The sequence below is a fragment of the Halyomorpha halys genome, unplaced genomic scaffold (assembly GCF_000696795.3).
Source record: "Halyomorpha halys isolate HHAL.00 unplaced genomic scaffold, Hhal_1.1 Scaffold932.1, whole genome shotgun sequence".
NCBI classification, from domain to species: domain Eukaryota; kingdom Metazoa; phylum Arthropoda; class Insecta; order Hemiptera; family Pentatomidae; genus Halyomorpha; species Halyomorpha halys.
Genome location: NW_027115188.1, coordinates 460,212 through 474,395, shown reverse-complemented (window position 1 = coordinate 474,395; position 14,184 = coordinate 460,212). Strand labels below are relative to the sequence as shown.

The following is a 14,184-nucleotide window of genomic DNA, read 5'->3' as shown; positions in this document are numbered from 1 at the left end:
CGCTTAAATATATATGGACAATGCCTCGCTATGTGCCCTTCGTTCCCACACTCGTAACATTTTGTACGAGGGCACTGTGCCACCAGGTGCACGGTCCTGCCGCAGCCATGGCATCTCCGGTCCTCTCTCCTCGAGCTAGTCTTTGGTTTGCTGCCGTGGTTAGGTCGCCTTTCTCCAGTACCGCTCCTTTCCTTTCCGCTATCCCGAAACTCTCTTCTCCTCCACGCGCTTGGTGCAGGTTTTGGTCGACTGTACGAGACCCTTGTCCAGCCAGCCTCCTCGACTCCCATCCTAACTTCCTCTTCTCTGGCACTGGCGTCCATCATTTCTTGGGCACATTCGACAAAACTGCGCTCTCTGGGCAAGCCCTCTCGTTTCCCTGTCTCTCGAGCCAATTGCACCTTCAAGATGGTGGACAGGAATCCCGTGATGCCTTGCACCTCCGTTGTAGTCCTCGTCTCACTCAACTTGTCCGTAATTTGGTTGAAACGGGCGAGCAGGATTCCAGCGAACTGCCCATTACTCTGCCTCGACTTCTTCTCTTCCCGGAACATCCGGAAAATGTCCTCTTCGGGTGTCCACCTGCCCCCGCCGAACGCTTTTTTTAATCTCTCCTTCACCAGGCTCCATGACGTTTCCTGATCTGCCTGAATATGATTTAAGATGTTCCGTTTTATTCGGCAGATCACTGCCGCTCTCAACGACATCGCATCTGCCCCACTCAGCAAATTTTCCCCTTCTTTTACCGCTATCCGCGCTATCAGGTGATCTCCACCTTTAATGAAATGGTTTAACTCACCCACTTCTCCGGTGAATTTCTCCAGGTCTGAAACAGCACTCCTCAATTCCTGCGCTGTCCCAGTACGAACTTTGATCCATTCCAAGGTGGTCGCATGTGCTGACGCCAAGGTCGTTGTCGGTAGCGGCGGAAGTCCCTGCACTTGCGATTCCGGCATTGTTGCTGCTTGAGTGTTCCCTGGTACTTTCAGAACTGCTGCTCTCACTATGTTCTTCTTTTCCATAAAATTTCAGCTTCGCTAAAACAAAGAACGTATGCACGAGAGAAAAGAAAAAAAACAATTCCTTACTGGCTTTGTATTACACGGTTTGAAATCCCGGGTTTCGGCACCAGTTATGATGAGCCAGAGTTCAAGAGTTAAAAAAAAGGGAAATAGGGGCACTAAAAGAGACACACAAGCTTCACTAAGATACTGGTTTATTCTCCTGAGTAATCCTATATATATACAATTTGGAATGTTGACATGGGGAGTTTTACTAAAACAAGCTTTACTAAAATAAGCTATAAAATGCCAAATGGTTTACTTCTTACCATATAAAAAATAAAATAATATAGCATAAGTAAAAACGAATAAAATAAAAGCACAAGTATATATACGGGTTATGATCAGGGATTGTAGTAAACTATTTTTTGCTTTTCTTCCCCGAAACCTAGACTATCTCGTGTTAATCCACAATCACATTTGTATATAAAATAATACAAACTATATGCACTTTTTAAATCTTCTCTTCTAAAAATCCCAAATCTTTATCTATAATTAACGCGTTTTTATATAAATAAATTATTTCATTAAAATCACGTATAAACAGAAAGTGCTGTTTATATTTAAATAACTACCAAAAAGATTACATCCGTATCATTTAGTTATTATTTACATTGTAAAAGCATTAGTTTATAGTGTATGTTAAACGCTATGTATACAAAATAGTGTTAAATATTCATCATTCATTTTATAAACTAAAATAAATTGATATAAACTAAAATCAATTGAATTTATAGCGCCAGTATAGCTCACGTATCTATGAATTATGTACCATATTCATAATCTTAGGAATTTTCCCGAGTTCATTTCTTACAGCAGGTTCTACTGTACTGAAATGAAGATGGTTGCATAAGTTTTCAAAATGTCCAATAGGTTAAATACTATCCTAAGATCTAGTACTGATCAACTCTCCATTAGGCCAGAGAAATTTTCTCGCTAAGTGTCGAATGGTGTTGATAGGACGGACATGCTATTAATGACCTTTAGCTAAATGAAACATTAGCATGTCCTCCCGCTCTCCCGGGTTGCAGCTCGTAAACTACGTCATTCTTTGTCGCGAGCAATGGGCCTTTATTAGGACCCAACATGTTATGCTCAATGGTTTGTTGTCACTCACTGAGATTACCTTTCTCCATAATCAGGTTTAATTTTACAAAACGATTTAGTAAGTAAACAGGAATTAGGCTCTAAATATATATACAGTATTTTAAATTACCAATTTATTTTATTATAATATTTCACACTGAAATATCTTATTGGAGAAGGATTTAGAGAGATAAACTCCAGTGCTATTTTTATAAATTAATATACTTACTTATTTGCAAAAATATTTTGCCAAGAGCGTGTAAAGTCTACTAACCAATTGAGTTTGTTTTAAGAAAATCAAAAATCAAATAACACTAAGAAATATTTAAATTTAAGATCTTGGATAATATATTTGTTAAAAAAAGTAATAGAAATAACATTAATGCCCAATATGATGAAAAATAAAATAGTGGAAACATTTTTAAACTCAACACAACCATAAAATTACTACTAACATGAATAATGCCATACTATCTTAAAATAAACTGGTTTAATTATTTTTTTATGAGAATCTGGTACTATTAAAATAATAGATAGAGGAATTTTAAAAAAGGTAATAGATACAAGATGTATTTATTGCAATAAAAATGAACGATTGAAAATTAGAGCATTTTGAAGACTTTTTGACAAGGTTTTGACTAAAAACATGATACAGAAGATCTGTGGAAAAAAAAAAAAAACAAGATTCCAGGTTTTAATTTACACGAGTTACTCGTCAGATAAACGTAAATTTTATCTTTTCTCCTGAACAGTTTTTTATTGAACAATAAATTGTTTTTAAAACACAATGATGCTACTAACAAATTTATAATTTTACAAACATAGAAGCTCTGTTAGGGAATGTTAAGAGATGACTGTGGGAGCAACGACCATGAAGGAATGATTTTTTTTTGTTCCCGGGAACACGAACACAGATAAATTAAATGAGGACTTAAAACGTTTTGGGCGAATACCAGACTTCTGCTATCTTAGGTAGCAGGAGAAAAAAAATTTCAAATTAAAGAATGGCAAAAAAATAATTAATTATACATATTTCTGTTTCCTTCACAGGTTGGATCCATTCCATGGAATAGTATTTTAAACACTGTATTATAAAAAAATTTCTATTTAATTCTATATTATTCTTTCATTATTTTTTCTGAAAATATGTTTATTGATTAATGACGTTAATACAGAAGTAATCCCGGTTGTTAATATTTGTGTATATCAATATCTAATTACCTAAATCATAAAGAAAAAAAATATGTGTCACAAACATTTGACGTTATTATAACTAAGGTTCATTTCAAGGCACATTCGAAATCATAACCTAATTGGAACTATAACATACTTCAACCATCATACACTTATAACGTTTACTTCAAAAATTACTAAATATGATATGAAGAAATAAAAAGATGTTTCTAAAATAAAAGATAAGAAACTCTTAAATATAACTGAATCCTCTCGAATAAAATTTGATAAACAACACAAGACAAAATTAATAGAAAAGAAAAACTGAAAGCGAGCTCTTTTCTATCCTAGAAAAGCATGGATGAATAAATATTTTAGCCTCTTTCAAGATTTATACTTTTTTCTGAAAAAAATTGAAGCAATCTACTTTATAAGTTATTAAAATAATAAAAAAAAAATACAACTGGCCACTACACTATAAATTAATAATAATGAAGATATTTACAAGCAGTGCGGTATAGTGTTAGTCACAATTGGAGGCGCGGAAACAGTACAAAACCCCGTTTACACGGTAACAGTTTACAGCCATTGCAGTAACTGTCGCAGCCTCAGACATTGCGTAAATTGCATGATAGCTGTTACTATGGCAGTATTTACTGTTGCGGCAGTACTATCGCACTGGCTCGCGTGATAGTTGATAACACTTACATATCGCGACCTTAAAGCTACTGTTCTTTTACATTAGTTGTCACATGCACCAGTTAAGTGTCAACCATCAGCTTTTATAGAAATCAGGCGGGAAAACTATGTTTACGTTATGAGTTGTTTATGCAAACATGGTACAATGATGTACAATAATGGTAAAAAAAGAAAAACATCGAAGATATTAAGTGGTATTTCCGGTGAGTCAATTTTAAAGAAAAATTTGTAGTACAACCAAGACTCTACACAGACAGGCATACATACTATTTCCGAAACGTGGTTATTTGGATGCAGAGGACATCAATACATATGCTTGACGAAAACTCGAAGTGGAAATTTTTCAAGATCCCAATAATTCTCTTTTCTATATATTTCACACCATGAAAAACGATGTATATGTAATTTTTTTTTTAATCTTTTATTTATTGTTATTTACAACTGTATAATATATATACAACAAGTAAGTTTGCTGTAGGTGACATAGTGACATGATACAAACATGTGGAGAATCTACTCATTGATAGAACTCAAATAACATTTCTAGAGAAGAAGATCTTGAGGTCGTCTTCTTTTCAGACGCCTAGAAGGATTATTAGGAAGTGAAGGAGAAGCCAGGTTAGAAAAAAGTGGATTTGGGTGGTTGGGAAGTTTTCCATGGAAGGAATGGTATCTGGTTTTGGCCAAATCGGCAACATATGGGACATTGAGGTCATGATAGATGACTTGATTTGAGACAAGCAAGGACCATTAAGGATTTTACGATGGATATTGGACTGTAAGGATTGGATTCGGGAGGAACTTGATGGTTTAGTGGAGTCTCAAAGCTCAACTCCGTATGTCCAGATAGGTCTTATAATACTCATGCAGATCAGTCTTTTGTAATGGATTGCCAATTTAGACCGTTTGTCTAGTAAATGTTGTAATAGTCAAAATTGACGAGCCTTGTATGAGGATTACATGTCAGTCGCTTGTCGAGATGTAGTCCTAAGTAACGGATCTGTTCGACAAGAATAAGTGGGGTATTATTAAAGGATACTGTAGGGCAAGAGGTCAGTGGCTTACGACGAAGGGTAAATGTGATTTGGTGGGATTTATTGGAATATATGTAATTTAAAACATAAAATAATAAACACATTGATTAAGTGCCTCTATTGATTTCCGAAATGGATGGCCAAGTACTGGACACAAGTGTGTGTAGAGTATGGATATATTTACTCGTATAATAAATACATAAAAAAATATAGTACTCTTTAAATGTAAAAGTAGACCGTTAAAGCTGGTGATACAATCGTGACAGTTACATTAGCGGCAGATATTTAGCTATGCCAGTCATTTCTGTTATAGAAAATAAAAGTAATGTAAAAACGTTTAGCAATCCTTTTATAACCGTGGCTAATACCCGTGAAACGGTTCTGCATAAAAAGGCTAAATATCAATTCCTCAGGGCTCCCGAAGTTATGTCATTATGTAATATGTTTTTAATATGATAAGGAATATGTGTAATCCAATAATAGAATAAATTACGGGCTACATTATAGATTTCAAGTCATATTATGTCCTGTTTTCATTTATTTTAGTATTAATATTTTTTTTTCTAATGCTCTTTCATTTTAAAAATTGGGACCTTTAATGGATATAATAAAGAAAAAAATACAATCAGCTACAGGAAACTGCAATAATAATTATTAAAAAATTTTTATCAAGTTTTGTGGGTTTTTTTTTTTTTTAGTTATTTTTAATTTATTATTATATAGTTTGCCTACATCAAATACGTGGTATATGACAAGATGTGATTGATATAGTGAGAAATTTGAATTTCCTTATTACACATGTTTTTTTGTTTTAAACAGTAGCAAAAAAATTTTTTTTTTTAATTATTTATTTAATGTAATTTACAACTGTACAAAATAATACAATAGGGAAATATGTAGTGTGCACTTGAAAATCTTGGGAAGGAACCACTCATTGGTGGTACTTCAAACATTAATTTAAACCAGAAGGTCCCGTGGCCATCTTCTTTTCAGACGCCTCGGAAGATTATCAGGGATTGTTAAGGATGAAAGATTAAGAATTAATGGGTTAGGATGGTTAAGGAGTTTGGAATAAAAAGACGCATATCTGGTTTGGTTCAAATCTGCAACGAATGGGATGTTAAGGTCTTTGTGAATGAGTTTATTTGTGACGTAATAAGGAGCATCAAGGATTTTACGTAGGATTTTGGATTGTAACGATTGGATGCGGGAAGAATTTGATGGTTTGGTGGAGCCCCAGAGCTCAGTTCCATATGTCCAAATTGGTCTGATTATTGTAGTGTATACTAATTTTTTGTAGTGAATGGGAAGTTTCGAGCGTTTGTCAAGTAAGTGTTGTAGCAATCGGAATCTTCGAGCAGTTTCTTGTCGTTTCAGTCTTGTGTGTGGATTCCAAGTAAGTCTCTTGTTAAGATGGAGTCCTAAGTATCAAATCGGTTCAACAGGCATTAGTAGCAAAATTAAAAAAATAATAATAATAATACTCATAAAAAACAAATAATGAAAAGAAAAACTAACTAAAACACCAATAAAATAAATAAACATAAATTATAAATAATGAAGAAATTAAAAATTAATATACTATGTAAAAAAGTAAAAAATATATACAACGAACAAGTTTGTTAGGTTTATGCGTGTATCTGTTTTGTGATATCTTGTCATAGCCTTGAATTTTAGTTAAAATGGTTTGTTTATTTTTGTTTAGTGGCGTAAAACATCATTGGTCATTAACGCCATCATACCTTATTTAATTTTTCTTACATTTAATTTAATTTAATTTTTTAATTTTATTATTTGTTATTATTTTTTTTTGTCTGTGTTATATTTGTTTCAGTAAACCGTTTGATTTTAAGAATTGAAACACCAAATACTCTGTTTCATCATCATCTCTGAGGGTTTTCAAAATATCCGGGTTTAATCCTAAGCTACGCCGAGCTGAAGTGGCTCTATCCATCCTTCCTACGCCAGTATTTCCTAGCTTCCTTTCTATTCCAAGTAATTAGTATTCAACGCCCCTCCTAGAAAACCTGCAATCCAAATTCTCTGTCCAATTCCGTATTATCAGGTCCCGTTTATCTGACATCTATCCTCCATCTCACCGAACTGCTACATTTGATAAATCGCTTTTTATCCGAGCTTGCATATCTCTGGAACTCCATTGGAACCTCTAACATATGTCAAGTACCAACCCATCCCTCGTTTAAATCCCTTCTATTTAACTAACTTTTGCTTCACTAATCTAATCCATTAATATAATAGTACAGATATTTTATAATTACCTTTTTGTTTTATTCTTTATTAAGTTAATTAGTTTTTTAATTAATCTATTTATCCTTCTCTGTATATAAGTGTATATAAGTGTGTATATCCTTCGCTGTTTTATGGCCAGTAAATGTTATTATAAAATTAAAATTACCTTTGTAATTGTACTAAAGGGACCTAGTCCCAGAATAATAAACTATTTTTCATTTCAGCTATTGAGTTGCGATGCGAAATATGGGCATTCTTGGAAAATATGACTAATTGTCAAATTGTTGTTACAATACTGACAGTTCGGGGGCGTTTCTTTTGAAATAATTTAGGAGTGAGTGAGCTTCGTGTGACCTAATCTCAGCCTGGTCGGTACGACCTCCTCTAGGACATTTGCGGTTGGAGGTACCCCAGGGCTTGACGTCCTTTATGATAATTTATAGTTTACTCGTTGGGCTTTCATCCCACAAAGATTGCCATTTATCTTTTATTTCCTTTTCGAGGGGTTTGCTTATTTCTAATGGAGTTAAAATTGCTTTACCCCATTCCGGAAGCGCGAGTACTTCCCTTGCAGCGTTATCGGTCAGTTCATTCCCTGAGGTTCCTACATGATTTGGAACCCACATAAATGTAACTGACATAGAGTAGAGCATTTAAGTAAAAATGGAAGCAGGAAATTTTTGGATGCTCTGGATACATAGAATCTAAACCTTTTAATGAACTTAATGAGTCTGTAATTATTGTGGTTCAAAGACGAACAGAAGGGAAGTTCTGCTGTTATTGCATTGAGTTCGGTAGTGAATATGTTGCATAGTTTGTGGAGTTTAATTTTGTACGTTGAGTCATTAGTTACAAAGGATGATGCTGATTGGTGTGATTTTGATCCATCGGTGTAAATTATAAAGAATTTCGGCATATTTTGAAGACGAGATAAATAGTCTTTATATTCAGCTGGTTCGGTATTACTTTTAGAGTATTTGGACAAGTATAGAATTGTTTTAGGACGTTGGAGGGTCCATTAAAATTGCTAAAAGGCCTATTTATATGGTTTGTGGGAAATGGGAGAAACAGAGAAAATCGTGGGGAATTAATCGTTGGGGGTACACATACTTACACACATATAGTCGTGAGAATGTTAGGCAAAAAACAAGCTTGAAATTCTGGTTTATATAGGATAGTAGTTTACTATCCTTCATACATATGTTTTTATTTAAACTAATCCATTATTAATATAATATGAATCTTTTACCCCATGAGTATTGCCTCTTTGACAGATTTTTTTAAACACTATTCTACTCTCACTATTCACCATTGTTTCGTTCATTTAAGTTGTTTTTGTTTTGTTTTTTATTTCGATAATTTTCGACGAATATCCCAACTTACCGGACATCTAGGTAGTATTCCTCCAAATTTGTTCTTTTTATAAATATTTTTGGGAAGCTAACCTCTTGAAATATCGTCCTTTGGATATGTTATCTGGAAAGTTCTAAACTTCTGAAAATGTATTTATTTATGTTCTTTAGGAGCTGATTAAGAACTAAAACTTTTTGACTTTTTTTTACAAATTTTTATACTTTCACATACCTATATGTGGAATATACATTAAGGGAAAGTATCGCGATGGTGCAAAATTCCTAATTCGAGTTTTCAATGAAATGCACGTTTTGAGGTCCCCTGAGTACAAATAACCAAATCTGCATAAACTGAAATTTGATATTTATGACGGATATACAACTGTAGTATAATAGAAACATTTTTTTTTTTTTTAAATCGACAAACCAGATGTGTTACTTTTTAGAATCTATTTTTCACATTTTTTTTCGATTTCCTCCTAGACGGGACTAACACGATTTCGATTAAACTCAGTATAACAACGTACTATTCATTGCTGTTTATTATCATATAGGTCTTTTTTTCATTTAAATAGTTTAACAGGGCTTAAATGCCGAATTTTCAAAAAGTCTTCTTTTGAAGTACCTTTGATTTTGTTTGCTTGAAAACAATAATGAATTCTCATTGTTAGCTATAATGAGCAATGAATAAATACAAAATATTAAAGAATTTTATGAATAACCAAAGAAGAACAATAAAAAATAATAACTGATGTGAACGAAAAACACAGAGACCATACGATCATTCCGATAGCATTATAGCTTTGTTTTCTTTTGTTAAGCTGTTGTATTCTTGGCAGGAACAAAATGTATATTAGATTTTCCCACCTGGAGAAACTCTAAAGTAAGATTTTTTATTGTAAAATAAAAATGTTTTGTTCATAGTTTTCGCTTTCACTTGTTTTAAGTTTTTTTTTATTCGAAAATCACAAAAATGGTGATGACTTCAGCACGAGCTCATCGATATACACGAAACTCGGGGAAGTAAGTAGGGGGTTGATGGATATGGTAATGAAAGTTGTGTGATGTGCCCAATGCACTATTGAGGTCTCAAAAGTTTAAATCGGACAATCAAAAACAAAAAAAAAAGTCTTTTAGAACTTCTCTAAAAGTTTAAACCGAGAACTTTTTTTTAACCCCATTTTACGTGATTACATTCTGTAATTTCGACTCGTGATTAATTAAAAACGACACGGCTTCACAAAAACATCATTAGACCCCTTCATTAATTTAGTGAAAAATGACATGAAAAAAATTGAAATTTGGGGAGAGTGACACCTCTACTTGCCTCCCCGTCTATGATCCTATTTTTACCTTTTAAATCATCTAAATATAAAACAATGCATTCTATTTATACAAAAACACTTGTTACTTCAATAACTGCCATATATAGAACAGACTATGTTTAAGAGACATACGTAGAAAGACTATACGGTTTCGCTTTTTATCCCTTTTTTTGACTGCACTTTTTTTTATGACCCCTTTTCTGGTCATTTCTGGCATATAGGGAGTTATCAAGGGGTGACCAACCTATTGTAACCATGGTGAGGGGTCAAGTTCTTCATTACGTGGGACCGCCAAGATATTAATTAAGTCCACCCCCAAGCCGGTTTCGAACCGGCGCCGTCCGGAGTTCTCAGACAACTAAGATCTGCGCCTTAACCACCTGAACTATGGACGGCTCTATCAAAGACTGGACTGTGCTGCATTTTCGGACTGAGACTCAAAGTACCAGATTATTTCAGTAACTTGATTGCATCAGGTCTCTGATTGATACACTCCAACCCATCTATCTCTATTAGTTATGAAACTGTTGAAGAATCCTGAATCCTGTTGAAGATTGTTTTATACTTCTATAATCAGATATAAAATATGTTGTATCTATAAGTTTCCCAACTTTTATATAATAATATATGATAGAAAAGTTCTAAAATTGATACAACATTACAATACGTAATTTCGATCTGTGTTCATACCAAAAGACTAAATCGAAAACGAGATAAAACTTACCCACGAGCGGAACAAGGGTAATGAATCCCATAGAAGGAACGAACTAACTTGGACGATTTGGATGATAATTGGTACTATGCCTAGCCCATACCGACAAATTTATAACCTCAGACCATCCAATTAGCCGCCGCCTACTTCGGTTGGACTTATTAGGAGACGGTCTTCGTAGCTCTTTGTCTTCTCATTGGAATCTATTAGCTGGGAATGAGTTGAGGCTTATCAAGCAAGGATTTAGTTATTTTTAATATTTATCAGTAAATAGAAATTTATGTAAGATGGATATTGGACACAATGCATTAGATAGAAGAACTAACTACTCCTTTCTCTTAATATATTTATTTTAACTAACTAACTACATAATAACCCTAAATATTAATAGATCGTCTAGCTATACATGAAGCTTCAAGACATAAACAATATCTTATGTCTTCAGCAGGCGTATCAGATATAACATGCCGCATAATACCCAATCCGTCAATCTACTAGTTTAGAACAGATTTGAGGCAACTGGGTGTGGTCTTGTGTATACTTCGAAATGAACAATTTTTGATAGATGAAAGGGGGGGGGGAGTATTGGTGTAGCTTCATTTCTTTAGATTTCAGGAAAAGGACCCTTACTAATTTGTTGTATTACTTTTTTTTGCTTCCTCAGAACCGAAGGAATGTTGGAGGGGAATTCAGAAGGAAGGAGATACTAAGGACATGCACCAAATTATCGATGCATATCATACTGGTATAATAACGTGACACAATTAAAATCAAATTTACCAAGTACGCCACTTGTGCGACTCTTATTAGAGGGGATAGCTTTAAAGAAGCTGCTACACGATAATCCAAATTATGTTATTGGTAAATACGCACATACGAGAGCTGTGGGTTGGTCATTTGGATTGGCTGGTACAAGTTGGCTTACATTTAGGATCGACAGTTGAGTGTCGGATTTGGGCACAAATCAAAGGGCGCTTTTGCGTCACAGGGTTTTAGAATTGCAAACAGAAAAATATTTGTGCTCTTCGTAATAGTGAAAGAATTTCAAGAACTTCAGATTCAATAAATAAGATTGTATATTTTAAAATCCTATCGATTCAGTGTAAATACTTTATTTCAAATGTTGTCCATTAACTTTATATAGACATAGATTTGAGTTATTAAATTGGCATATATCTGTTAAAAATTCTAGAACAAAAGTTGAATTTATAGATTAAATAATACTATCAATTACTATGAATTTTCATCTTCTACCACCTGCATTGCTGATATTTACGTTGCCTTTCATTTAGTCCATCTTTATCTTGTTCCTATTTGTAATAAAAATAATATAATTATAATGTAATAGCCAACACAAGTCCAACATCCACCATGTTGGCCTTTCTGTAATAAACAAGCATGTGAATACCATCGTTTGTTTCTTCTTTTGTTTACCAAGCATTTGTAATTAGTAAAACTTCTGGAAATGTTTATTAATAATGATCATGCGTTTTCTATGATAACTTAAGGCAGAAAATGTTAGCTACACAAATTAGAATATTACAATAGAATAGTTACAATATTATAATACAAAATTAGAATAGAACAGACATTTCCTTTTTTTATATATTGTAATGTGAGAAAATAAGATATCAAGAGACCACTCAATCGGACCAGCCCTGCAGGGATTGTTAAGCTACTGTAACCTCATACTTCCCTATTAAAATATAAAAATTTTCATGCTAGAATTAATCAGTGTTACCACCCACGCATATTAAATTGAACCACGTGTATATTTCATGAAAACAGGGTTGTAAAACAAATAGCGCTTTGAAAAGATCGCAGTAGGATCATTGGGCCCTGACCAAAACGTTTTTCGACAAATTCTATTTTTACCTTACCGGGATTTCCATGAAAAGATATTATTATAATAGGTATGCATTGGCAATTTAAATTCCGAAACAAGTTTTTACGATAGTTATAAGTCTCGTAATTGAATGTGTATGAAGTTATAATACTTCATGGCTTTTATATGTATATATAGTTGACCGTAAAAATTGATATATAAGAAGATGGTCAGGGTTGCGGTCAAAAGTGAAACAAAAATAGTTTACAACTATTTATTTTCCGACGTTTCGCCTCACTTTCCAGGGCTTCATCAGGCCTGTTCAAAGGAATCGGATGAACAGATTGGTTGAACAGCCTGTTCAAACACGAAACACTGTTTCAATATGACAGCCCTAAAAAGTGAAGCGAAACGTTAGTTAACTATAAATAGCTGTCTTCAACTATTTTTCGCAAAACATCTAAAACTTATTTCTACTATTTTCTTCAATTAGCATGTTGGGGATTTATTTCAAAAAATAAACTATTGCAGTAGCACAATTTTTATAAATAAAATTTAAAAAATTGAAAGAATTGTAAGCTGGTACAAATGCATTTAAAAAATGATTTTAGCTATAGCAGTGTCTTACACACATGAAAAACATACTAAAATTTGTCATAAAATACAATTAAATTGGAGAAAATAGTTCAAAAACTGCTTTTAAAAACTAACCATTTGATTAATATAGTTAATTCTGTTTTTTAGCTGAGCTTCTTACTGTCATGTCAACATCTGGTGTTTACATTACCACTGGAGCCTCGATTAACACTCGCAGAAGAATGGAACAGTTACTATACTCCTGATTTAAATGTAAATCTTATTTTATTACTATTTTTATAAAATTTATCTACTTCTATATAATCATTGTATTAAAATAAAAAATAAATTTTAAAAGCAAGAAGAGAGATTTATCAGTAAGTATAAATGATAAAATTTTGATTTCAATAAAATGATAAGCAAATCAACATCAGAAAAATGTATCCGAATAAATATTTAGATAAGTATTAAGAGAAAAATAAATTGAATTATACCCTCCAATTTTATTATAAACTTTGCTATTAATTTGAAAATTCAGCCAAAGTAAGAAATTTATATAAAATAGTTAATAATATGGCAACAATACACTAATTATACATATATATTGACTAGTTCCCTGATTAGTTTACCTTAAAATTATTTCTGCTTATTAATAATTTAAATTCGTAATCTTCTTACAATTAATTTCAATTTCCACAGAAAATAGGAAAATATAATTGAAAAAGTTATAAAATTAATTAAACTTTTTAATACACACTGATAACTGTTAGATTAAAAAAAAAAACAATGTTCCAGTTAAATTATTCAATAGCAAATGCCAGACGGATAGACCTTAGATATACCAGTTGAAGGACTATACTGAATCAGAAATTGCTTACTTGAGTTTTGACGGAAGTCAGTGGAGGAAGATATACATGGAATAATTGCTGGTATAAGCATCTAACCTTTGGGTTCACTAAACCTTTAATTTATTTATTAAAGTTAAATTCTTTTTTTTTTTTTTTTTTTTAAATTGATAGATTTATTTATTGATAGATATTACAATCTGCCACACAGTTGTGGGCAATAGGTAATATTGATAAATGATCTCA

General features: G+C 32.8%; 2 protein-coding genes across 2 annotated transcripts in view; one reads left to right on the top strand and one right to left on the bottom strand.

The window, feature by feature from the left end:
* LOC106687224 (uncharacterized) overlaps window positions 1-14,184 on the bottom strand; it is a 214,042-nt gene that overhangs the window by 191,263 nt on the left and 8,595 nt on the right. The window lies entirely within an intron of this gene.
* LOC106687231 (adult-specific rigid cuticular protein 15.7) overlaps window positions 1-14,184 on the top strand; it is a 55,764-nt gene that overhangs the window by 34,589 nt on the left and 6,991 nt on the right. The window contains exon 2 of the mRNA XM_067052279.1: window positions 13,262-13,366. Within this exon, the coding sequence (XP_066908380.1) occupies window positions 13,262-13,366 (105 nt within the window). The remainder of the gene's footprint in view (window positions 1-13,261; window positions 13,367-14,184) is intronic.